The sequence below is a fragment of the Hyperolius riggenbachi genome, chromosome 7 (assembly GCF_040937935.1).
Source record: "Hyperolius riggenbachi isolate aHypRig1 chromosome 7, aHypRig1.pri, whole genome shotgun sequence".
Classification (NCBI taxonomy): Eukaryota; Metazoa; Chordata; class Amphibia; order Anura; family Hyperoliidae; genus Hyperolius; species Hyperolius riggenbachi.
The window spans coordinates 93,013,162-93,040,684 of NC_090652.1; the positions used below are offsets into that span (position 1 = coordinate 93,013,162).

The 27,523-nt window shown below is 43.7% G+C and overlaps 1 protein-coding gene across 1 annotated transcript in view; it reads right to left on the reverse strand.

Moving 5' to 3' along the window:
* TSC2 (TSC complex subunit 2) overlaps positions 1–27,523 on the reverse strand; it is a 130,146-nt gene that overhangs the window by 85,148 nt on the left and 17,475 nt on the right. Inside the window, exons 4-21 of the mRNA XM_068247295.1 lie at positions 27,018–27,128; positions 23,221–23,365; positions 19,028–19,145; positions 18,891–18,939; positions 17,733–17,858; positions 15,850–15,923; positions 14,060–14,186; positions 13,050–13,193; positions 11,927–12,064; positions 10,862–10,965; positions 10,321–10,402; positions 8,377–8,532; positions 7,006–7,104; positions 6,785–6,907; positions 3,946–4,052; positions 1,736–1,883; positions 1,520–1,642; positions 137–271 (exon numbers count right to left, since the gene is read on the reverse strand). Coding sequence (XP_068103396.1) covers positions 137–271; positions 1,520–1,642; positions 1,736–1,883; positions 3,946–4,052; positions 6,785–6,907; positions 7,006–7,104; positions 8,377–8,532; positions 10,321–10,402; positions 10,862–10,965; positions 11,927–12,064; positions 13,050–13,193; positions 14,060–14,186; positions 15,850–15,923; positions 17,733–17,858; positions 18,891–18,939; positions 19,028–19,145; positions 23,221–23,365; positions 27,018–27,128 — 2,109 coding nt within the window. The remainder of the gene's footprint in view (positions 1–136; positions 272–1,519; positions 1,643–1,735; positions 1,884–3,945; positions 4,053–6,784; positions 6,908–7,005; positions 7,105–8,376; positions 8,533–10,320; positions 10,403–10,861; positions 10,966–11,926; positions 12,065–13,049; positions 13,194–14,059; positions 14,187–15,849; positions 15,924–17,732; positions 17,859–18,890; positions 18,940–19,027; positions 19,146–23,220; positions 23,366–27,017; positions 27,129–27,523) is intronic.

A 27,523-nucleotide genomic window follows, 5' to 3' on the forward strand; every position in this document is an offset into this window, starting at 1 on the left:
AAACAAATATTTTTTTTGCAGTGGTCCCATTCATGTATGAGCATGGCCACAGCGCGCCGCTCATGCACGGCAATATAGGCCATGCATGATTAGCTCTGTGCTACAGACACTGAGAAAAGCTCTAGAATAGAAATACCTGTCTAGCAATATCCAGATGTGGGTGGTATATGGTTAACGCAGTCAGTACAGGAATCACAAGCAGCTGCAGGTCAGTGCGGGAGAAGCCTTCTGGCGTATTCAGCAGGCCGTCATAAGTGACCCGTTCTGAGAACTGGAGAGAACATCGACAATTATTTTCATTAGCATGACAGGAAATAATTATTTAAAGCTGACTTATAACATCACAAATGACATGAACAAAGCAAAATTATGGTATAGATATGGCAGTCTTGTGTTGCCTGCAAGTATCAGTCACTCCACAGATAATTAGCTGAAGATTTTTACTGATTGACTACACAAAACAAAACACTATTCTTTTTGAGTTAAAGGACATCTTAGCGCTTACTAAAGAGAATCTGTACTCTAAAATTCTTACAATAAAAAGCATACCATTCTATTCATTATGTTCTCCTGGGGCCCTATTTGCTGTTTCGGCCACTCCCTGCTGCAATCCTGGCTTGTAGTTGCCAGTTTTAGGCAGTGTTTACAAACAAAAAACATGGCTTCTACTCAGCATGTGATAGGCTGAGAGCAGCTCAGTCTGACTCATACAGAGGCTGGAGGGGGCGTGGAGAGGGTGTCTATAACTTCTACCTATCACAGCAGAGCAGCACATTCCTGCCTGAGCCGACAAAGCGGACAAAGGAAAGAAGATTAGATTATATAACAGAGATAATACAGCCACTATGCAACTAGGAAAGGCTACAGTAAGACAGACCACATTAGAAAAAGGTATAGGAACTTATAGGATAAAAGAAATAAGGCTGAAAATTGTTATAGAGCCTCTTTAAAATTGAAAAACTGGAGAGCAGACATGTGTAGGATCCTCTCCTCATGCCTACCGCTCCCCCGTTCTCCTCAGTTACTGTATAATAATCCCCCGAACCTACTTTCGGGTCGGAAGGGTCGGCGCGTGCCCGCACGCCCAGGAGCGCTCTGCGCATGCGCACTACTTCACAACTACACAGTAGGCATGCGCAGAGGGCTCCCAGCCATGCGTACAAGGATGCGCGTTGCTGGGCAGTGCCTACGCAGTCCACACCAACCCTCCCGACATGGATGTAGGTTGGGGGATCAGCTGTGCTACTGCTACAAGACATATCTACGTCCCTGTGGCTAAGATGAAGTCACAGAGGACGTAGATAAACTGTAGCTGAGGCTTAGGTGGGTAAACCACCACTTCCCTACTTCATGCATTGTAGCACAACCACAGTTACCAATTATAAATGATGATGTCAGCAGAAGCCAGCACTAGGGGAGCAGTGAGGGAGAGGTCTCTGATCGCCACAGGTTCCATGCTACTATATATGCCACTGGAATTCCCCTTTAAGCGCTGCATAATCAATCACTGATCACTTACCATAAAACATAGAATAGAAGAAAGCTGATCGATGTCACATGGAGAGGTAAGGATGAGCAGTTTATAGCGAAGGCACTCAGGTAGCTTATTCAGAACCAGTTTAAGAACTTTCCAATCCGTCTCCTAAGGGGGAAGAGAATAGTTATACTCTAGGAACAGACTGCAGCATACATTATTATATGTATGAATCTGCTATAAGCAGCTATGCTACTATACCTCCTTTAAGCATTGCAGAAAGAGCCCAAAGGCCAAGGAGAATGGAATGTGGCCCATACGAGGACACCCAGAGAGGCTGGGGCTCCCAGAAGGTGGAGACAGAGTACCAGCTGGCTTCTTGTCTGCTGACCTCTTTTCCGACTCAACCCTAAAAAAAGATCAGAGCACTTTAGTATGAAAATTCTAGTTTTGCAATTCGGAATCAAAATTCCACATGAAATGGAGGCTTTACACTTGTGGGCCGTGGAGGTCAACTCCTATTCCCTGCCTCTGGCCGCTGCGCTCCGGGTCGCTAGTGATGAGCTCCGGGTTAAATCTGGATGAAATCCAAATGAGTTTGATTTGGATTTCCTCCAGATAATTAATGCAGCTGAGCGGGTGGGTGAGGGGGTTAAACTTACCCAGCAGCCATCTTCTTTCATCTGTCCCACGGTACCTCCCATGCTGCGTTCCAAGCAGCGTCACGTGGCTACAAACACTTTCTCCTTCAACCTGGAAGGAAGAAGTGTGTGTAGTCACGTGACAATAACTTGGAACACAGCATGGGAGGTACCGTGGGACGGATGAAAGAAGATGGCTGCTGGGTAAGTTTAACTCCCCTCACCCACCCGTTTAGCTGCATTAATTATCTGGAGGAAATCCAATTGAAACTCATTCGGATTTCATCCTGAGCTCATCCCTACATGTCGCGTTCCACGTAACTCCGACACCTTCTTCTCCCTCCAGTGTTGAAGGAGGAAGTATTGGAGTGATGGAATGAGATGAGGAGCGCAGCAAGTACAGCCAGCGACAAAGGAAAATTAACCCCACTGCCTGCAAGTGTAGAGCCTCCTTTCACTCGGATTCTGACTTGTGGAGCTTATCCCTATTGACATGTATCAGTTATAAACAAGTTATGCTCTAATTTAGCATGGCCTGGATAGTCCAATACCAATATTTTTCAAGAAAAAAGCCCCCCAAAACACCTGTACCTTTTAGTGCTCTATGTAAAAATAAAGACTGCCCAGTTAATAGCCCAAATACTCCCCATCGCCCACATGTGTAATTAGATAAACACAGAAGTGCCACCCTAGACCAGAAATCACCTGTGCCTAAAAACTCACAAACCGAATACTCACTTTGCTTTGCAATAGGCTATGCAGTACATGAAGCATTCTCTGTAGATAGAAGCAAGGTGACCAATGTGATATATACAAAAAGTCTTGACATTAATAAATCTGAACAGCAGTGTTGCCAAACAATTATACAAAGTGGGTTGAAATTGAACACTGCGACCTAATCGCGGGCCAACTTCAATATCTAGTGGCCACCTCCCTGCCTTATAAAGTTTTCTGGTCTCTAATGTGCCCCCTCCCCTATACACTTCACTGGCATCTAGCGGCCCTCCCATATACAGTTCCTTGTTGTCTAGTGCCCCCCCATACCTTATACAGTTCCCTGGTGTCTAGTGGCTTTCCTCTCTCCTCTATACAGTTCCCTGGTATCTAGTGGCCGTCCTCCCTCAACTATACAGTACCCTGGTGTCTAGTGGCCCTCCCCTATACAGGTCTCTGCTATCTAATGCTCCCCCAGTGAAACCCCAAACAGTTCCCTGGTGTCTAGTGTTCCATCTCCCTCCCCTATAAAGTTCCCTGGAGTCTTTCCCCTTCCCTCCTCAATATGGCTTTCCCGGTGTTCTCGGGCTTCACCTCCAATAGAGCTTCCCTTGTGTGGCAAGAGTGGGCCAGACATAATGCAAAGTGGGGAAACCACTTGCGGGCTAAATCTGATGGCCAGAGTTTGACATGTATGTTTTAAAGAAAGGCAAGATTCAAACCAAAAAGTTCCAAACTGCTACAGAGAGAATCAGTTATTCAAAGAAAACTATGCTCACTCCATCAGGAACATTAAATCAGAACTCTGGGTATCACACTGAAAAAAAAGCTCCACGTGTCACTACACTGGCACACAAGTCCATATTTGTTCGTAAGAGTTAAAAACTTACTGACTTGCTGGTTGGAAGAAGCAGCAATATGGGGGCATTACTTGTCTCCTGCTGCTAGGTCTTCACAGACATTCTGAGCAGAGCTATGTGTGGAAAAATCTAACCCTACTCCCTAATATTAAAAGCTGACTGGTTTCTAAAGATATTGTAAATAGCACATTAAGAAAGCAGGGCAGCTGATGCATATGAGTGTGCAAAAGGTTGAGTATGTATTGTAGCTACTTACGCAGTCTCGGACACGCAGTATACGCTGTACCTCATGACCCCATCTGTGTTGGGCAGTCCAATACGCTTCAAACTGTCAACCCGCATGTGCAAGAAAAAGTCAAAAACCTTTTATGTTAGGAGGAGAAAAAGAAAAAAAATAAAGTAAGAATTGCAATTCTTTTGTCACAGATGACAAACTACTGTTAAACTAGAGAACTTACTGTCACTTTAGGTTTCTTTAACTAACTTAGGGCTTCTCCTAGCCCCCCTGTAGTCATTCTTGTCCCTGTGGCTCTCTCCGCTTTTCTCCCTTCAGCGGCTGTGCTCCTCTGAAATCTGGCCTATACAGCCCGTCGCGTGCACACATGCGCAGACCTAGGCCGCGGGCACCTTGATCGAGCTCCAGTCACTAGGAGCATTCAGCGCATGCACAGTTGTGCTATTTTTTTGAACTGCGCAAGCACAAAACGCTCCCGGTTATGGGATTGCGATTGAGGCCAGAGTCCTCACATGCAGCTTCCGGGGGGGAGGGGGGGGGGGGGGGGTTGAGGAGCAGCTGAAGGGAGAAGACTGGAAAGACAGCGAGGTACGATGACAGGGGGCTGGGAGAAGCCCTAGGCAAGTTTAACTGGGGACCTTACTGTACCTTTAGGTTTCCTTTAAAGCAGAATTAGTAAAAATTGCCTCTGCTTCAATAAGACTAAACATTACATTATAACTCAAATCTGAATAGTTTTAAAAAGTGCTCAAAATGGTTATCAAAAGTTACCTTTATGCTTCCTTTCCTGGCCCCTACAACCTTAAGTCCCGGTTCACATCTGCATTTGCCAACGGAACCGGCTGTACGGTTCCTTGGTCCGTTCCTCTGAACGGACAAAAAATGCTGCAGGCCCTTAATTTCCGGACCGTTTTGCTCAACGGAATGGAAACGGAAGGTTTTGCAGCTACATAGTAACAAATAGAAAACTAACAGTTTACAGCACACTGGCTGTAAAAACTGACAGTTTTTCCTGATCCTGATGGCCGGATCAGTACAACCAGCTCCGCAAAAAACGCTAATGTGAACCGGGCCTAACACTGGTCTTGCCCTCTTTTCTTTAAATACATGTAAAATTTTCTTTGTGCAGATGTTTTATTTGTTTGCCTCATTCCATATACAGGAGGTCCCTCCACTACTTACAAACAAGGTTGCATTCAGGGGTGAGGTTTGTTAACTAAATTTGTAAGTCGAGTTATGTATTATATATTGTGAAATGTGGATAAATTATTTGTACGTATAATAGTCATTTCAATGTGCTTTTAATTAACAACAATACTGTGACACAACAACAAAACCCGTAAAAGCAAACAGCAGTGCATATTTTGTACATGGAAATAAGTTTGTATGAAACGTAATTTGAGTCATTTGTAAGTAGGACTTAGTCTATATAGGTTTAAAGTATTGTTTATTACTACAGTACTGAGTAACTTGATTCAAAATAAAATATTGCTTCAATGGAAAAATGTCTAGCACACACCAAAAACACCCCCAGGCCATTATTCCTCCACCACTAAGCTTTACAGTTTGCACTGATCAGACTGCCAGATGTTGAGGTGGATTCATCACTCCAGAGAATCCTTTTTCCGTGCTCTAGAATACCATGACTGTGTGCTGTACACCGCTCCAACTGATGCTTAGTATTGCATATTGGGAGCTTCCGGTTTGTGTGCAGGTCAAAGAAAGCAAATTCACCTTTATGTGTAGGGATGATCAATGAGATGCAAATATTTCCATGTTTATGCAGGATTATGTAAATTTGTATGCAAATTTATGCAGCATGTAAATGGACCAATCAAGTTCCACCATGGTTTAAACCAGGCTTTCTCAACCAGGGTTCCTTGAGTACTCTGCAGGGGTTCCTTGGCATTTTCCCCTATCATGGGGGAAGTATAATAGAGCACACTATAATAGGTGGTACTATAACAAGAAGCACTAAATTAGGGCAACAGGAGACGGTATAATAAGTGGCACTGTAATAGGGGGTAGTGAAATAAACAGCCACGCATACTTTTAAAGACCATGCCTCCTGCAAAATAAATGCAGGGGTTCCTCGAGACCAAAAAAATTGTTTGCAGGGGTTCCTTGAGTTATATACAGGGTTCCTCCATGGTAGAAAGGTTGAGAAAGGCTGGTTTAAACGGATAGGTTCACTTTCAAGCCGCATTTATTTGCATACAAAATTGCATAACCCTACATGAATTTTGAAATATTTGATCACATTGATCACCCCTATTCATGTGTTCCTGGGTTTCTTTCAGACATAGTTTAGTGAGAGCTGCAGCTGAGGACAGATTTCCACATGCAAGAACCTACAGCATTCTGTGATCCTGCCCTTAAAGGTTGCCACTTCACAAGCATCAGAAACGAAGGCTGGCCATACACTTCTTCTGGCTGATCCCATCATTTTGATTGGATTGACTGAGGTTCTACTGTTTATGTACAGATCGCCCAACTTTTGGCACCAAAACCCTGAAAAACTGTATGATCTAAGTAACCTAAGGGGATTGTATGGGTGTCTGCATTTCATGAAATGGGTGTAGGGCAAAGAAGAAGCCGGCACCGGCTTCTTCTTTGCCATATTGTCTGCTGATCCTGAGTGCTGCTGGATCGTTGGCCGGGCACGTCGACTGGAAGCGGTGTTGCGAGTGTGCAGTCACTATACATTACCTAATGAAATGGGTGTAGCTAATATAGTCAAACCTACTAACTGATGAAATGCCCACATCATTTCAACCACATAAGGGCATCTCAGCCCTGGGCTCTGAGGGTTTTTCCTTAGTAGTACTATGCATTGGAGACGTATGAAGGTATTACTGACCTGCAAGCGGATACTATTGGCAGTGGGAGTGTTGTATTGGTTTATGTAGTGCAGCTGGATGTGGTTAACCAGCATCTCATACACACGCACAGCGTGACTGGCGGGGAGGATGTACAGCTTCGTCTGTAAACAAAGAAGAGTTCAAGTCAGTACTTACAGAATCGTTCCTCCCCAACCTCAACAATGCTACATGAGTCTGGAGAGGAACCACCAATACCCACCTGCAGGATGACCATAAGCCCCAGCACTGAGGTCTTCACATCTTCTAAACTGGACAGGTCTCTGCAGTCTGGTGGAAGAGCAAGGGAACGGGTGGCAACCTACAAATAAAATAAATAAATGCAAGCCCAATTATCAAAGTGGTAAAATGTGAAATGAATTCCCTTTTTACACTGTAGATCAAAAGCTCTAGACTGCGGGGAGTGTGCTCTGCCAGCAGTCTACCATCTTTTTCCTGGCTCTGGCTACTGTTGCACTCCCCAGCTCTTTGACCTACCCCCTCCTGTTTTCTCTGAACTTAACCTTACCATTGAACAGTTTTTCTGTGGTTATCATTAGAAGAGTATTTTTTCCTGTTTAACTGAATTAAGAAAAAAAATTGTTTTGTAAAATGTGAATGGTTTGCATTTTAATGGAAAAAAAGGCAAGCAGTGCTATTTAGAAAGGTGCATTAATACTAGGCTAGTTTTGCATCTTTAGAATAAGTATCCCCACCTTTTAGATGTGGGCCATACAAGACCTTGCAGTCAGCAAGGGTAACCACTAAGGCCCCATTCACACCTCAAAACGCCGGCGATTACCACTAGCGTTTTGCGGGAGTGATTTTTAAAAAAAAAAAAAATAATCACTGGACTGTTGCGTTTTGGGAGCAATCGAGATTAGCGGTGCTATGCATACTAATCGCAAGCGCAAATCGCCAGCAAAACGCTGCATGTTACGCGTTTGCAGTTAACTATAACCACAAACGCGGCAGTGAGAACACTGCTATAGGCTTACATGGACTAATTTTGCGCTGAGCGGGAATCGCGCGATTCCCGCTCAAGTGTGAACGAGCCCCAAGGGTGAGGACTATCAATGTGCCCATAGTTTCCCAAAGAGGGAGGGAATACTCTCCTGCTCTGTCCCTGGTGAGCCAGGTCACGTTTTAAACACGTGACTTAAATGGGCCAATTAAGAACTGTCAGGACAGAGCACATTAGAAACTCCCATTTAAGCCCTGTTCACATTGGCCAAACACAAAAAAAATTAAAAAAAATTAAAAATTAAAGTTTTAATGGATCGTAACAAAAGAACGGATCCAATGTTAACCAATGGTTCAATTAACATTGGTCCATTCGAATGTTTGTTTGGACCACAAGCTTGGATCTGTAGCGATTTTTCCGGATTGATAGACGTGTAAAATGGACCACACGTGGAACGGAGGGTCAGGGATGGAAAACTGATGCCCTTAAAAAGTGATCCGCTCCATGGATCAGTTTTCCATCTGTGCCAGTGTGAATCGGGCTTCACTATCAAGCATAAGAAATATAGGGAAGAGTCTGAATGGATTCTAATTGCATAACACAGAACTGACAATGTCACACTAGGCTTACCCGCTCAATGATATCCATCAAACTGCTGAAGTGGCAGGAGTGACAACATTCCGCCAAGTCCACTAGGAACTGAGTGGCCAGTTTCCGCACCTGATGATCCTTATCCTCCGGGATCTGTGCCAGCTGACTGGCCACCACCTTCTCTATGAGCTCCTCCTGTAAGCAGAGAAAGAGGGGATCAGATAGGGGAGACATCAAGCAGAGTTACAGCTAGTATAAACATAGCTTCACAGAGATGCACAGTAAAGTGCAGTACAGCCACATCCACATGTAAGAAAACAGCCCTCACAAAGAAACTACAGCTTTGCTTTCAACAATCTGAACAGTAACCCACTTCCAATCAGCAGAGAGGAGAATGACACTGGGGCAGTTAAAGGCCTTCTTAAGGTTGAGCTCGCTGATTGGAGCTTCATCACGTGACATTCGGTGATAAATGTAACTCAAGAGAGTTGCTTAGTAATGAAATGGTAACTCTGTGCGTGTGCAAACCTGAACTAAGAGGTACATAAGCAGCTAAGAGAATGTGATAGCTGCTTCTAAGAGTCACCCGGAACAGATGGGTATGGAGCTGGTGGTGGAGGAACCAGAAAACCTCATCTACAAACCCATTCTGGGTCAGTAACCAAGGAAGTATGAAAAAAAAAAAAAAAAGTAGAGCAGGATACTTCCACATCTCGCACCTTCCATTTGCTTTAAAGAGGAGCTGTCAGCCATATTATCTCAGAAAATAAAACAAAAAAAAACATTTATAAGCAGATAAATACTTGCATAACATATGTATTGCAAGGTCCACGTTTTGATTTTAGTGATATTCCTATAGAAAAAAAAAAAAAAAAAAAAAAGACAATCCTTAGGATTCTCCATTTTAAATGTGTATTTTGAAGCCAATGCTGCTGTCATTTACTCCCTTACTCTTCTCTACCCGATTGTGTATGCATTGCCTGACCCTCCTCCCAGTCTTCAGGATCAGAGAGCTCTCCTCTCCCGTACAGCTCCCCTAGTGCAGGCTTCTGCTGAAGACGCAAATAGCAAGAGCTGGCACTAAGGAGAGAGGGGGGGGGGGGGGGGGGGGGGAGAGAGAGAGAGAAAGAGAAAGAAAGAGGAGAAATCTGATCACTATGGGTTCTGACAGATTAGGCGAGATGTGCTGCCTCTGCCTTCATTTATTCAGGGGAAGCGGGGGGGGGGGGGGGGGGACAGAATGGGAGACTAGAGGAAATATGAGGTACAAAGGGGAAACAATTGGGGGAGAACATCTACAAGATGCTCCTGGGCAATGGACGCAGAAGGTTTAGTATATTTTTTCCCTGGTCACTGCCCTAAACCTAGGCGCGTCTTATATTTGAGTATCTTGCATGCCAAAAAATACGGTAAAGTGTGTGTAAGGATGGGTAAAACATGAGGCCCAAGTTTGGAGGGTTGGTCAGAACTTTAAGCGGTACAATTATACAATGAGGAGAGAAGAGTAAGGGGTTCCTTGGACATATTGAATGGAAGGAAGTTTTCTGCTACCTGGTAAAACAGGACAGAAGTTTTGTACAATGTATCGAGCCGCACGATAGATTGCGGCGCATCCCCGCTTGCGGCCAGATCGATCCTGCTTGTACCCGCAGGCGGCTTCCTTATCTGTGCTTCGTTTTTTCTTTTGTCCTGCCCGCCGGTATCGAGCACGGAATCGATCCGGCGGGTCATCGGACACGTCGGATGTTATCAATCGAGCCATCAGCGGATTGATTGATAATAAAAAACTAACCATGTATGCCCAGCATAAGAATGCAAGAATTCACTTCGCCAGAAGAATTCTCCTACTGTCTGACACAAAGGGCACTTCACCATCAAAAAGTGAACTGATAATCTATGTAAGGCTAAACTATTGAAACAAGGAGTCCGCTAAGGACTTCAGTAAACCTCACAATGTGTCACAAGACATCCACCAAGACTAACCTCATAAAATTGTTTATTGGTGCTCAGTGCAAAGGAAAGGACTTCTAAGACTTTATTCCGCACACGTCCACGGGACTCATTTCTGAAAGACAAATCACTTATTCTTCAACAGAACAAATGCCTTGAAAAAAATAAAGCTAAAGTCTCTATGGGAGGTCTCAGAATTGTACTTGCTTCCATAATCAGATGCTCGGATTAAACAGAATCATTCATAATGCATTGCACCATACCGTCATACAGTGATGGGCACAGATGGACGCCTGAGTAAGCATGCAATTTCCCACCCCTCATATGCAGCAGTTAGCGTTGTTGCAGATCATGTTGCTACATGTTTGGGTGTTACCGGTGGTACAGCCACCAGCTGCGTTAATGATAAAAGGAAAACATTCCAAATGAACGTCTCGGGGTTGGTGAGGACTAGAGATGATCAATGAGATGCAAATAATTCCAAGCTCATGCAGAATTATGTAAATTCTAGATGCAAATATTTGCAGCAATGGACTAATCAATTTGATCATGAGAGGAAAGTGATCATCCACACCTAAAATACTTATCCACCAGCCTCTGCAGATCTTGGATCCAGCCTTCCTTTGCAGGGGTGATTGACTTCGCTCTGTAGTTTATGAGGTGTACAACTGAAGGTGCCTAGGATAAAAGAAAAAAACAAACATAAAAAGGTCAATGAGAAAAATGTTAAAGTGAAAAAAGTGAACCAGAGGTTCAAATAAGCTGATGAGATAAAAAAAATTGTATTTATCCTACTCCTAAAAATGCCTCTTGTTTGTAGATATCACATGGTTTTATTTTGTATTTAAGGCTGCTTTCACAGTGGGACATTGGGGAAGAGCGGCCAGGCACATGGCTAATTAAATATTCACTGCACTTTGTGACGTGTGCAGTGTTTACTTCCTGGAGTGGCCGCTCTGTGCGGCGATTGGCTGGCGGGATCACGTGATGCCGCATGCGTCCAAGAGTACGCATCACGGACGCCAGAGTGAGCTGCACAACGCGGCTCACACTGACATCCACATCCAAACACCACCAGGCGTTGCATTAGAGGCACGTTATGCGACCATAACGTCCCCTAAAACGCAATGTCCTGGTGGGAAAGTAGCCTAAACATTCACAAAGTTGATTGAATGTTTTGTTGTTTCTGCCCAGTGGAATTACCCTCGTTATTAGAGGGTGTCTCTAATTTTGTTGCCAGTGTATACTGGGCACCACCGATAGTGCTTGGTTTGTAAAGTTACTAGAGTGGTGCTGGGGATGCTGAAAAGCATGCAACAAGGAGATTACTGTAAGGAAGAAAAAGGGGAAAAGGTAAATTGCACACTACAGACTGAAGTGACTACATAGGAAACTTTGGCTGCTGAACCCAAGAAGCGTTTACAAACCACACTTTTTCAAGGAAAGTTGTAAGAAAAATGTGAGCAGAGGAGCCCTGTTTTTACACGGCTATGAAAGAAGACTTCACTTTTAGATTTCAGGAGGGAGACCCTCCTGTCTTTCTACAAAAGGATAAACTGCAAACCAAGAGGCTACCTGCTGTTGCTTCAGAAACAAACCACTGCTGGATAATGCACAATGTGATGTGCATATAACTTACAGGCCGATCATCAGAGTGTCTCTCCACCAGCTCAAAGAACCTCTCCTCGTCTCCATGGAAATCATTCTGGGCATAGAGCTCCTCCACTGCAGTCAGCAGATTGTGCACAGCCGCCTTTAACTCAGGATTACGTAATATCTGCAAAATAAATAAAGACACCTCAACACACCACATTCACGGGGTTTTTAACTGGAAAAGTTCAGTTTGAAAGGTAACACTTATAACTTACATTAATCAATTGACCGCTCTCAGAATTCACCTTGTTCAACTTTGGGTTGAGTTGGGCATTCAAAATATGACGCTCACAAGCACCTTTCGGGCAGGACTGAAGTTATGGTCAAATGACCGACTATAGCAGCATGTTGCAGGCTGTGACCACTGAAAATAATGGCTTGTACGCCAGTTCATATATCCTATAAAGCCAAGGTGTGGGGTGGGGCTATGCTTGTACTGCAGTCCATTAAAGGGGAACTGAAGTAAGAGGTATACGGAGGCTGCCATATTGATTTCCTTTTATTCAATGCCAGTTGCCTGGCAGCGCTGCTGGTCTATTTCTCTGCAGTAGTGTCTAAATAACACCAGAAACAAGCATGCAGCTAGTCTTGTCAGATCTGACTTTAAAGTCTGAAACACCTGATTTGCTGCATGCTTGTTCAAGGGCTATGGCTAATCGTATTAGAGGCAGAGGACCAGCAGGGCTGCCAGGCAGCTGGTATTGATTAAAAGGAAATAAATATGGCAGCCTCTGTATACCTCTTAATTCAGTTCCCCTTTAATAGGGATGATCAGTGAGATGCAAATTATTCTGAAATTATGCACATTTTTATGCAAATGAATTCAGTTTGAAAATGGACCAATCAATTCAAACTCCGGTTTAAACTGATTGGTCCATTTTCAAGCTGCATGTATTTGCATAATTTTTTCATACATTTGCATCAACTCGGAACAATTTGCATATCTGTGATGATCCCTATCCATTAATATCTTCTATAAAGCCAGTATGTGGGGAGAGGCCATGCTTGTACTGCATGTGAATGTACAGGCAGGCTATATGCTCAGCGTTAAGCATAAAGACACTGGATACAGAAACAAAGACAATCATAGTCTCTCCCATGTTCGTTACCTGCAGCTGCTGAAATAACCGCTCAATGACTTCCAGGAGAACATCCCATGTGGTAGCCTGTAGTTCTCTTCCATATTTCTTTACCAGTCTTGTCATGGACAGGACTATCTCATAGGAAACCACAGCATTTGGACAATTCAGAGCCTGAGCAAATGAGAAAAAAAAATAATTAATTAGAGGCACTAAAGGTCACAAGAAGACACTAAATGCAGCCACTGAATGTATAGGTAAATCTCTGAACACAGCAAAGGGCTATCAACTGCAAATGGAAATAAAAACATACCTTCACTGTCAGTCAACTTTTTTTTTTTAAAGCGTTTAAAATTTGTTGGACTCTGCAATATTTGACATTTTGAATTGTGTAATATATTGCTGTATTTATTGCAATTGTGATGACTGTTATATAGAGGCCCTTTGTCTTGTGTAAATTACATGTGCAACTACTAGGTCCAGCACGCCTTATTAGAGCACGCCTTTTTTTGCTGTTTTTGACTTCCTGATTTTATTCTACATTATTTGTTTTCATGGAAAATGTATGGAGATGATGACCACTGGATCAGGCTAATGATTTGAAAGTCCGTGTACTGCAAATCCGGTCTCTTTTTCCTTCCTGTTTTAGCCTATACAGAAAGCCGAAAACAAAAAAACATCCCATGATCCTGACCAGCCATTCACACCTGCCACGTGAGCACGATCACGAGTGGCTCGGCTGTGCTCTTGGACCTTACTTTTAAAGGTGCACTTACACTTGTCCCAGAGTAAAGGCACCATATATTTTTTACTTCTTGTAGCTATCACTTACAGTAGAGGTATTGTAGTCTACCAACTATGAACCTCTTACTGGCAGGTTTTGCATTAATCCATTTTCTTAATAACGGTCACATTATTAAGAGCAGCTCATCACAAACCCTTCTTCAGACTACACTGACATTATAGACATTTGGCTGGCTGTTCCAGGACAAGACTCATCACTGTGTTTTGATAAAAATTTCTGCTGAAGCCCAGCTTACCTTCAGAAAGGAGGGAAGTACAGATATTGGGGAATTCTTCAGACAGAAAAGCCTGTGAGCTCCCCAGAGCCCCATCCCAACAAAGAACACAGCTCCCCTTAACAACAGAGCATCTTCCCAATACGCCCTGAAAACATAATAAAAGGAGACAGCAAATGATTATTATTAAAGCAAGTGAGATGGGTGAACTTTACAGAGTGCACAATGCAAACAGAGAGACGCCATCAAAGTTCCACAATGATACAACACTTGTGGTAACTGGCAGGTATGGTGGATGGGATGCAAATGATTCCAAATTGATGCAGAATTATGCTAATCTGTTTACGCCAATCTGAGCATCTTGAAAATGGCCCAAATTCCTTTTTAGGTGCATTTAATTAGTCTAAATTTGCATTAAAATTTTCATAATTGTGCATCAACTTAGAATTATTTGCATCTCGTTGACAATTCCTAGGATGCTGGAACAGCTACTCACATTTTTGGTGTGACTTTGGGACAAATCTGGCATCGGATAAACTGGTATTTTTGTTGCACGCTTTGGTTTAATTTTTTTTTACCGGTAGTACACATGCACACTATGATCTGCTGACTGCAAACCATGAGCTTTCCTCTCATAGTATTCGGATGGACACTTGGGAGGTGGTAATGTCATTGTTTCCGGTGGGCGACGGAAGTGAAGCTTAAGGGCCCGTTTCCACTATAGCGTTACGAAATCGCTGGCGAATCACCGCAGGCAAATCGCATGCGGGTGCGATTCCGCATGCGTTTTCGCATAGGTAAGGCTGTATGCGATTTTAACCATGTCACTGCCTGTGTGAATTAACATGGGTAGCTATGCGAAATCGCGGCAAAAAACGCATGGGGAAAACGCATGCGATTTCCCTATTAAATACATTGCGTGCGATTCGCCTGCATTCCACACGCAGGCGAATTCTGAGGCCCCTACCCTGCAGATTTTTTCTGCACAGAAAAACGTGCAGGGAAACGCACAAGTGGAAACAGTCCCATCCACTTGTACTGACTGTGCGAATCCACATGCGTTGCCCGCATGCGGATTCGCGATAGTGGAAACGGGCCCTAAGAGAGTTTAACAGCTGCTTCCATCCAAATGAATGAAAGCCGTTTTAAACATCGGTACAGGCATTTCCCATTGTTTGAGTAAACCTCATGGTCAATTCCGTCGTCTCGTGCTGAGGCTACTTGTAGCATCCAGGACTGACCATGTTTGGCGATTCTGTGTCCAAAAATGCGACAACCGGACGGGAAATGCCGCCGAAGGTTGCCAAATGATTTTTCTTCTCAGTAGTGCAGAGCATCCAGAGGGCGGAGTGCTCCAGCTGTATTGCCTGACGAAAGCTTGTTTACCCTTATTCTTTTAAGTTAGCCAATAAATGGTATCCTCCTGATTCAAAACTTCCAGCTGCAGAGTAACAGATGTGTGTAGATGCCAGATTCAGTTAGGCCCCATTCACACTTACAAACTCAAAACCGCTAGACATTTTCGAGTTTGAGTGATCGTGATTGCACTACATTGCAATCTCTCAAAAAAATGCTAAAAAAATGCTGCATGTTGCGCGGTTTGTTTAGTGAGAATCGCCATCGACCGCAGCTGTGAGATCACTGCCATATAGTTAACATTGCGCTAGTGCTTTAAAAAGCACTAGCAATCCCGGGCGATTCAGTGATTAGCAGTAAAAGCCTGCTAATCGCAAAAGTGTGAATGGACCATTAAAGCTTGGACTTTCCTCGAGAGCCCTTTAGTGCAAGATAAAAGTATTACAGTGACTCACTTGTCTTCCATGACACGGCTCATGGTATAGATCGCGCTGTGACCAAGGTGGGTTCCCAAAAGGTTTCGCATCAACTGAGGAGACAAAAACAGAAATAAATATTTCAGGCAGCAGTAAATTAAAGCCTATAAAAATAGAGAAAATGCTTTTTTGAAAAGGTATAAACTGCAGTAAAGAAATCTCTGAAGAGGGCAACAGACAAGGAAGTTGATGAATAAGTTTGGACAACACACACAGTACAGAGTACAATGTAAAACTCATGGTGACACGCCAGATGCATCTAGAACTGCTGGTTTGAAAAATCCAATGTTTGCTGCATTACTTACGTCCTTCAGGCTTAATGAATGAATTCCTTACTTTCCAGAAGCACACACTGACAGGCCAGTGTAACTGGTTTATAGGGAGCTCAAATATAAAATAGCCCAACAAAACTTGAACGTAGTCTTGGTCAGACTATCGGTGGAAACACTTCATTTCTATTGGTGTATAAGCTCCTTAATTAACATATCAAATACATGGTCAGTGGCCTCTACTACTATAAGTAACTTCCTGCTGGAGAGACTGAGTTGGAAGATGTATTTTTCTTAAGAGTTTAGTCTAGGAGTCACCTGCTTTTAGTCCTAACTCTAGAAGCATGACCAAAACTGCACAGAACTGCAGATAAGTGGTAGTCCTTTCAAGAAAGCGGTGAGGAGATCAAGAGTCTCAGGCAGTTGCATATAGAGCAAAATGTTAAGGGGCCTCCGCTTAACCGCACAGGAACCTTGTAAAGCCAAAAATTACACTCTTATGGCGCTGGACTTCCCTGCCCTAAGAGTCTGGTCCACACACTATTTTCATAAAGTGTAACGTCAAAGTCCATCTTTACACTGTGCGTGTGGTGGGGACTAGAGGGAGCGCTAGTGCAGGTGGAGCAGAGGGACCGCCAAAACAGACATCATAAGGACTTAAACTCACATGAAGTCGGTGGATATACAATACAAAATACCAACCCCCTCCCCCCCCCCAAAAAAAAAAAAAATTCTGATTGTTTGCTCATATAAAGTACCTGGTCAACATCCTCAGAGCTAGAAGCAGAGATTTTCTGAGAACTTTGTCAATGCCCAGTCCCCCTTTAAAGGACAACTGTAGTGAGAGGCATGTAAAGGCTGCCATATTGATTTCCTTTTAAACAATTCCAATTGCCTGGCAGCCCTGCTGGTCTCTTTGGCTGCAGTAGTGTCTGAATCACACCAGAAATGAGCATGCAACTAATCTTGTCAGATATGACAATGCCAGAAACACCTGATATGCTGCAGGCTTGTTCAGGGTCTATGGCTAAAAGTATTAAAGGCAGAGAATAAACAGGACAGCCAACTGGTATTGTTTAAAAGGAAACAAACATGGCAGCCTCCATATCCCTCTTGTTACAGTTGTCATTTAACCCCTGACAGTATGTGCATTAGAGTAATATGGTTAAGAATTGTTGCTGGAAGTGGGTGGAGAGTAGGCCAATGGGGAAGTGATAAAAAAATGTTAAGAGAAGAAAAGCGTAAAAAAAAGTCAATCGAGGAGGAGGAAGATTTCATATCTATAGGTAAATACACACACCACAAAGCATATACGAGGAATCCTACTGGACTACTTGACGATGGTCAATGAGATGCAAAAAAAAAATCATATGCAGGATTATGCAAATTTTGTATAACATTTGCATACAAAAGATTCATAATCCTGCATGATTTGCATCTCACGGATCATCACTACTTGGCATCCTGCAGATTACATAATGCCTGTGAAGCTACAGTATAAATCATACAAGTGACTGGTGGAAAAAGGGGGAGCTTGTATGAAGGCGCTTCCTGATTCGCAAATGCCGTCAGCCAATAACAAAGCCTTCTCACCTTCCAGCAGTGTTCACACAGCTCTTTGACATTGATTGTCCGGCAAAGAGTGATGACAAAAGTGGGCACACTCTCCGATGGCAGACAGTTATAGCACACCACGGCATCCAGGACCTTTAGAGACACCTGCAAATACCAAACACAAGCTCTTATCAGATCAACCAATCCCCTGCTTTCATCTAAAATCCTATTCTCTGTGCCAACATGTTATGGATAAATGCAAATGTATCACCTTTTATACACTGCTGACTTTTTCCTTCAGCTCTTTCCAGAATACTTTGGACAAGCCACAACATTTGCTGTCCCTCCGCAGATAAATAAAAGTCTCTACTACAATCTAAATACATGATTGAGGAGGAACCAAACTACAAACATTATACTCTTACGGTGCTGGATATCCCTGCGCTAAGTGCATGGTCTACAGTCTACACTATTTTCTTATAAAAATAAGCATAAATTCAAAGTTCTCCTTTACACCAGGTGTAGCGGGGGACCAGTGTAGGTGTAGTAGATGGAGTGCAAGGACAAGATATCAGTGGTTATACAACATCTCCCCAATCATAGATGGTTTGCTCACATAAAGTACCTGGTCAAAAACTTCAGAGCTAGAAGTAGTGATTTTCTGAAAGTTTTGTCAACTATACCGTCCACCCTTTCTAACACCTTCATTTCAGGGCCACACTTTACTGCCATTTAACTTGCCTCTTCTGTTCATCTTTCACCTGCTTTTAAGCCATGCCTAAGACTCCCCACACAGATCATTCAATGCTGCCTACATCCCTGACACATTGCCACCAATCAGAATTAGAGGATAAATGGGAGCCTCTCCTTCAAAAGGCAACTAAGGAACCAGGTGACTGGGGAGTGTGCCATGCCTCCTCCAGGCCTGAGCCCACTGACACAGCTGTATCCGCTTCTGTCCGCTTTTCAGCAACTCTAACCATGTGAACCTGAAAAGCGGACTCAACTGCGTCAGTGGGCTCAGGTACTCCCAGAAATTACAGCAGCAGGGTAGGCCATGGCAATAAGGTAGTAGTTCTCTAACAGAATATATCAGGACACCAGCCAGAATCATATGCGTGATGGTAAAAATTTATTGGTAAAGGGTTGAAAATGATATATCTGTACACAGGCATTAAGTTCTAATTAAAAACTTACCTCAATGTCATAGGAAGACGTAGTTTGATTACACAGAAGACAAATCTTGCTGCCAGAGGAAATAATGCATTAGATAGGGAATTACACATGCAATATTTATGCTATGAAGATTATAAAAGAAACAAAAAAACACTCACTGCACCATAGGAGCGATATACCGCTCCATGTAACAGCTGTGAAATTTCACTAGATTCACCAGTACAAGCAGGAAATCCGCAGTCAGGTCCACTTCCATCCACTTCAGAACAAAGGCCGCTGCAACATGAACAGGAAACGGTTACTATTCACTACCATATATCAGTTGATGGATTTCTCCTAAAGGTGGCCATACATGAGTCAATTAAGATTTTGATCTATTAGATTATTTTATCCAACCTACCATTCAATTTTCAAAGCAATCAACCTGATTTTTCCAACACATCCAATCAGATTTTAAGGGCAGGTTCACACTAGGTCCGGGAACGTATCTGTGGCTCCGTTTTGGGGCCCGGACCAAAACCGGAGCCACGGATACTAATGTTAAAAATAGCAACAGTCTTTACTCACGTTCAAAACAGATTAGTGTGCATTCTGGGGGATCCATTTTGAAAAACTGAATGCAAGGTCTGGATTTGTCGGGACTTCACGGACCTGGATCGATCATTGATACACGGAGGGGTAGTGGCAGGAAATGCAAAAATTGATCTCCCGCTACACAGAGAACTTTGCACAGAAAACGGAGGGAGATCCGCACTGCCCACTGCCTTGCTCCTTCCCCCTATAGGTGTCCCCCCAAGTAGCCTGAGGGGATAAGCAACCAGGACGGGGGGCTGCGGGCACAGCGATGGGGAGGGGGGGGTTGTCCCCCCTCCCTCACCTGGATTCCCCGTCCCTGCTCCCCCTCTAGCTATGTGCCGCAAAAGTATACGAGCAAGCGGGGAAGCAATTACCTTATAATTCCTCTGCTCACCGTGACTTCCTGCAATGCCGCCCACTAGAGGGCGGCATTGCAGGAAGTCACGGCGAGCAGAGGAAGTATGGTAAACTTCCCCAGTCGCTCGTTTGCTACACTTTTGCGCAGGGACGGGGGACCCAGTGTGGGAGGGGGATCACCCACCTCCCCGCCACTGTGCCCGCTACCCCCTCAGGCTACTTGGGGGGACACCGAATGGGGTTTTGGCTGCAGCCATCTGTTTTTTTTTTTGGGGGGGGGGGGGAAGAAAAAAACCCCAAAAAACAAACACGCAAACTGCTCAAAAATGGGCAGCACTGATCCGTTTGAGTTCAAGTTTAGAAGCATCACAGACTGCCAGGATCACGGACCGCAGGCTCTGTCCTGCAACCGTACCCAGCCTTTTCGAAGAAAAACAGAATGATAGATTTTTTTTTAATTTTTTTTTTTTTTTATATTATTTTCAATTTCTTCTCTATTCGATTGTTTTGGTCGAAAAAACGGGAAAATCTTACTATTTGATTGTGCCGTGTATAGGCACCTTAAAGCTGGCCACTAATGATCCAATCTATCATCCGATTTAACCAAATTATGTAGAATAAGGCTGGTTTCACAGTGGGACGTTACAGGTGCACGTTAGAGCAGCCTGTAACGCAGCCCACCGCACAGTAATGAAAAATCAATGGGGCTGTTCACAGTGCCCATGTTGCGTTACATTGTAACGCTGCGTCACAAGACAACGTACTGCATACAGTACTTTAGACGCGGCTGAGCCGCGTTAGACTGCTTGCACATGCTCAGTAATCTTGTGGAGGAGCGGAGAGCGGCCAGGCACATGGCTAATTAATATGCACTGCACGTTGTGACGTGCAGGGTTTACTTCCTGGAGCGGCCGCTCTGTGCGGCGATTGGTCGGCGGGACCACGTGATGCCGCATGCGCACAAGAGTGCGCATCACGGCATCACTGACGCCAGAGTGAGCTGCACAACGCGGCTCACTCTGACGTCCAGATCCAGCACCACCATGCGTTCCGTTAGGGGGACGTTATGCGACCTTAACGCCCCCTCTAACGCAACGTCCTGGTGTGAAATTATAGGCAGTTCCTTATATTAAAGAAATTATGAGATTGGACACCATAAAGGAAGCCACACATCATACATTTTTTTTTTTAAAGAATTATTTTTTGAGAATTTTTTTAGATAGGTAAAATCTGACCAACCTAACTTTTCACCAATTATGAAAAAAAATAAATGATCAAACACTATTGAAAAAAAATGCTTCCATGTAAAGATCAATTCTGACTTTTTTTTCAGAAAATTGGTGCAGGGTTATTTTCTTGATCAAAAATATCTGCCAGAAAAAAAAATTAAAAAGTGAAATCCATTAAGATTTCTTAGTAAAAAACAAAAAACAAAACAAAAAAAAACCCCCATCTTTTTGAAAAACCGGTCATTCAGAAAGAGGGAATATCAAAATTTTTTCTTGTATTGTGTGCGGCCGCCTTATTGAAGATCTGATGCTGCACAGCTGAAACACTACCAACTTTTTGAAATGTCAAAACACCAGGCAGAAACATATACACAAACCCAAAACAATGAGATAAATAATTGTATTTTTAGTACATAGGACTTTCCCCTGAATCAGAGAAAAACCTATTGATTAAAGCCTGTGGTGGGCGAGATTCCCTCCTCCTGAGTGTGCAGTGAGGGCTGGTGCACACCAAAACCCGCTAGCAGATCCGCAAAATGCTAGCAGATTTTTAAATGCTTTTTTTTATTTTTCTATGGCGTTTTGCGGATTGCTGCTGCGGTTTTCAGTATAGTAGATTTCATATATTGTTACAGTAAAGCTGTTACTGAACAGCTTCTGTAACAAAAACGCCTGCAAAACCGCTCTGAAGTGCCGTTTTTCAGAGCGGTTTGCGTTTTTCCTATACTTAACATTGAGGCAGAAACGCACCCGCAATCCAAAAAATGCCTCACCCAGGCATTTTTCGTTTCTGCAAAACGCCCCCCGCTCTGGTGTGCACCACCCCATTGAGATACATTGACCAAGCAGATCCGCAGCCGCAAGCGGATCTGAAAACGCCCAAAAAGCCGCTCGGTGTGCACCAGCCCTAAAAGAGAAAAACTGTTGTGGACAAGCACTGGCTTTCACTGTGCTCATGCAGTTTGGAACATGTGCCTGCGTAGTTCTCAATTGTGCACCGCCGTTGGCGGGAGAGGAGTCTGATCTGCTCTCATCAATGCACAGCTGTACTGTGCGAATATGGTCAACATCTGGCATGAAGCAGATCATACATGGACGAGAGAGAGTCTTAAAAAGGAAGCGTCCTTGCCAGAAGTGGTGGTGTTGAGGTGAACGGGGAAGACTCTGGACGATGCAGAGGCTTCCCTCTACTAAAGTAGCTTTTACGTATTTTTCTCATTACACATTTTCTGTAACCTTTTCAATACTACCCTCTTTCCCTGAAATTAAGACATCCCCTATAAGTAAGCCCTAGCAGGAATTTCTAGCATGCTTGACATATAAGCCCTACCCCAAAAGTAAGCCCTGGCTGCAGTAAGGGGAAAAAGTATGGCAACCTGTGTTTCTACTGCAGGCCATGGTCTGATGGGCAGGATCAAGGATCCATCATTAGGCCAATCACTGCACTTGCTATTCAGCGAGTGCAGTGATCGGCCCAATAACAGAGCCATGGTCCCGCCTAAAAGATCATCGGCTCCAGTAGAAATACAAGTTTCCTTACTCTTTCCCCATAGGCTGAAGATCGGGGACACAGCAGCATGGAGTTGGGGGGGGGAGGGGGGGGGGGATGATGATTGTGGGAATATCGCAGGACAGGGGACAGCACGACATGGAGCTAGGGATAAGAGGAGGATGCAGGGGGACATTCGAAGACACAGGGAACATCAGGAGGACATAGAGTTACATGGGACACGGGCGTTTAGGGGATAGAGGACGACATGAGTACAGAGGGGGACACCAAAAGGTACAAGGGGGACACAGGGGCACTCAAGTGGGGAAGGCAGGAAGACACACAGCACAGAAACTTGTGTGTTCATAGAACTATAAGGCATCCACTGAAAATAAGCCCTAGCACAACATTTAGAGCAAAACACTAAGACACTGTCTTATTTCAGGGAAACACGGTAGGTTCACTCTAAAGCCTTATCTTGTTGTATGACCTTTGTTGATGCATCTGTCAGAGTTCACAGCAAACTCAAAAAGTTGGCTATGGATGACACTTTGCCATAGATACACTTATGAGTTATACATAAGTCTACTAAGGACATCAATTTCAGAATTTGGTATTCCAGGACTGGAACTCTGCTATAAATTGTAGCACAATGCAACTCTACCCAAACAATAAATATAATCAGGGTCACATGACACACCCAGCTCCTCTTCAAGATAGGTGATGTCACGTCCATTGTCTGTGAGAACTTTGAAGATCTCCCGTCTCTCCGGAAGGTCCTCCTTGTTGGGGTAATCCTTTATAACTCTGAAAAAATGGGCACGAAGCACTCCTAGCCTTTCGCCCTGCAAGAAAGGAAACATTTTAATCATGGGTGTTCTTGCAAAAGAAAAAAAAAATAGCGATTAGGCCCCATTCACACTTGAGCGTTTTGCCGGCAATTTTGGCAAAACGCTAAAACGCTAGCGCTTTTGAAAGCGCTAGTGTAATTAAACCCTATGGGCCTGTTCTTACTTGGGCGATTTGCGGTGATCGCCGCAAATTGCGAAAGGCAAACGTGTTCCCTGCGATTTCCGGGAGATCACGTTTCAGTGCTATAGGAGCGCTAGACGCGATCGCGGAAAAAAAAAAAAATCACTCACGCTTTTGCACTTTCAAGTAAGAATGGGGCCTTACTGTTTTACCTCACATTTTTAGTTACCCACATCTCTCATGATGCGCCTCCATTAATGCATATGAGCAGCGGTGTATCTGCAGACCTCTGGGGCACGGATGAGGAATTTACCAGCTCACAATACCCAAACTCTGCTACCCATCTACTTGTGACATAGCCCAGTGCCCCCTCCCCTTCCTAGAATGAAACCCATGTAGGGGGAAGTAAAAGTAATTGTTGATTCAGCAAATTAGTTGATATAGGTTACAGAGTAATGGTGTAATGGAGTGGCTGGATGGTGTAATGGTTAAGGGCTCTGCCTCTTAAACAGGAGACCAGGGTTCGAATCGTGGCTTAGTGTATTGCCTGTTTCAGCCTCTGGCTGATGACGCGTATTCCAGAGCTGCCATTATGTCAACATGGGATACCATTCCTCAGCAAAGCTATCAGCATCTTGTTGAGTCCATGCCAAGAAAAATATATCGGCTGAGATCAGAGCTAAAGGTGGACCAACTCGTTAGGGTGTCTAACATACACTTCATTTGGGTTAGTAAAAATATCGGTTTTCGTGCTTTTAAGGTAAGATCGAGTTGGCTGCCATGTACTCACAGAAAAAGGAAAATAAAAAAAATAAAAAATAATAATGAACTTTATCACAATATGCTAATTTTTTTGAGAAGATCCTGTACAAAGGATGTCATGTTACCACAGTAACCAGGTACAGGGATGCAACAATGATGGTAAGGTCATTCCTCAACATGAAGATGCAGGTTATAACCAATCCAGAAAACTATTGGCACAGCAATGGATTTATGAAACATCAAGACTAATGAGGAGATATGAGATCACCACTTCAGAAATGGTGGCCTACATACACCCATTGGCCTTAGTGCTACAGGTGTGTGCTTAAAGGGAACCCGAGGTGAGAGGGATATGGAGGCTGACATGTTTATTTCCTTTTAAATAATGCACATTACCTGGCTGTCCTGCTGACCCTCTGCCGCTAATATTTTAAGCCATAGACCCTGAACAATGCAGATCAGATGTCTGACAAATTTGACAAGATTAGCTGCATGCTTGTTTCAGGTGTGCGATTTAGACCCTACTTGCCAGAAAGATCAGCACGGCTTCCAGGCAACTGGTATTGTTTAAAAAAGGAAATAAATATGGCAGCTTCCATTGATTCCGTTTAAAGTACACCTGAACAGATAAGGATTTGTAGGCAGCCATAATTACCACAGCTGTGGAGTCGGAGTAAGAGCAATTTGGGGTACCTGGAGTTGGAGTCTGAGTCAGATGATTTTTGTACCAAATCCACAGCCCTGGTAAGTATAAAGCTAGCCACTAACGGTCCAATTTCTAGTGAAAAATCGTTCGCGCGATCAGAAATTCTGATCGGATTGGTTGTAAATAATCTCCATTGGTGGACACAATCGATTATGAACAAGTGAAAAAAAAAGTCGCCCAAATGAATTTTCGTCGAACGAAAATTTGGATTTTCTTGGTGGTCGTGATAGGAAGCAAATTAGCCGCCGGATCGACCCCAGCCGCGTCCCCGCTTGTCAGCGCACGCTGATTACCGCTTGTCAGCGCGTGCCGATTACCACTCGTCCCCGCTGGCGCTCATCAGCCGCTCGATTCCCTGCCATTGTCCGCCGGTGGGGATCGAGCGGGCGGGGGTTGAGCAGCTTGATCGGAGTAGCTGAATATTATCAGCTGGCCGGATCAGCTGGTCGATACACGGTACAGAAACGTACCGTGTATCCCCAGCATTAGACCAAGAAGTCGGAGTCGGAGCAATTTTGGGTACCTGGAGTTGGAGTCAGAGTTTGTAGTTTCATAAGCTGAGGAGTCGGATGATTTTTGTACTTACTCCACAGCCCTGATAATTACTTCCTTTTAAACAATGCAGATTGTCTGGCTGCCCTGCTGAGCCTCTGTCTCTAATAATCTTAATCATAGAAGCTGAACAAGCATGCCAATCAGGTGTCTCTGACTGAAGTCTTGTAGAAAGTCCGGTGGATGAGATTTGAAGATTCAACTCTAGGCACCGGAGAATACAGAAGGAGCGCCAATGGTGCAGTATTTCTAGGCAATGGAATGTATGTAAGAAACAACTACTGCTTACAAATGTGGGTTGCTATAGGCAACCACAATGGGCACGTGGAGAATTCCATCTCCACGTGGGTACATTGACTTCCGCTTCTCTTCCTGGCCCTCTTTTTTTTTTTAGCTTCAGTGTCTCTTTAAAGAGAACCTGTACTGAGTAAAATTATTTAAAATATACACTCGAGGTAACTTCAAATGAACATTACATAGTTACCTTGCCATAAGTTCCTCTCAGAAGCTCACCATTTTCTTCTGACAATAATCCCTTCCAGTTCTGACAACATTTTGTCAGAACTAAAATATCAGTTGCTCTCAGTTAGATATCAGTTGCTGTCAGTTACAGCTGAGAGGAGAACTGATGTGTCCATGTTTCCCTATGGCTCAAGTGAGCGATGTTACAGTTTAACAGTGTGCTGACCAGGAAGCTGTTATGGGGTAATGGCTATTTTCAAAATGGAGGACGGAAAATTCCCTTGATCACAGTGGCCAAACAGGATGCAGGAGAGGAGAAAGAGATTGATGAGTAGACTACACAGGAGGTAAGTATGATGTGTGAATGTTTATTTAGACTTATTTTCAGTTCAGGTTTTCTTTAAGTAACAAGACACTATACTCTGTACAGCGCTGCGGAAAATGACGGTGCTATATAAATACTAAATAGAAACAAAAAAATTATTATCTGTAAGCTACAAGATGGTTTCAAACAATATGTAGCCAACATCAGAAACTAGACTGGCAGTGGATCGACTCATTAACAGCGATTGACTGAATTGCTTCTATAGCATTTCAGAAGAATCTTTAGTCACTTTAGCAATTCCGTTTGAATAAAGGGAGGGCAACGGGGGCCTGATGCACTAAACTCTGGCAACGCTGACGTGGACAGGGAGCCCACAGCAATTTTACTATTACTTTTACTTTGCCAGGAGGTTACTGCATCAGGCCCTATGTTTTAATGAATTGTTCCAGACAATCTGTTGACTTTACACCAGGGCTGCGGAGTTGGTACAAATACTCTGACTCCTCAGTTTATAAAACAACTGACAACTCCAGGTATCCTAAATGTCTCCAATTCCTCAACTCCACAGCCCTGCTTTACAATCTAATCTTATTTATTAGGTAAAAAGGTAGATTATGTAGAACAGTAGAGTTGGTCTGTGAGATGCTAATCATTGCTGAAGAACATTCTATGCACTTTTATATGAAGTCTGAAATGGACCAAACATAAGCTGCTGTACCTGTCCGACGACCAGACTCTTCACTAAAGCCAAAACGTTGGATCTGCCCTCAGCTGGCTGATCAGGTTGCATCAGATCCATCACCACCAACCAAATGGCTTCCACAGCATGCTGCGCAACACAATAAGGAACGGGTTAGTGAAGGGAAACCCATGCTACATGTTTCTCTAGAATGACAGGCCACATTTGTCTCATTCAAAGCTGGCAACACGTGAATCAATCTTCAACTGCTTATTAAATACATATAGGCTATCATTCATAAAAGTGTGTTTGGTAAAAAAAAATAAAAAAAAATACGGGTGGGAAAATACCACATTCGGTATTTTAGACTTCTGTGTGCTCATTCATAAAAATGTTTACAGTTGCGATAGCAGTGCGGTATTTTCCCGAACTAGGCTGGCGGTAACATAAGAAGCTGCCTGAGTTGTTACATTTTCTCCTCCAGAGAAAGCATTACAATAAAATGTAATTGCCACAGCTTAGAAGAACTTTAAGAAATGTTACAC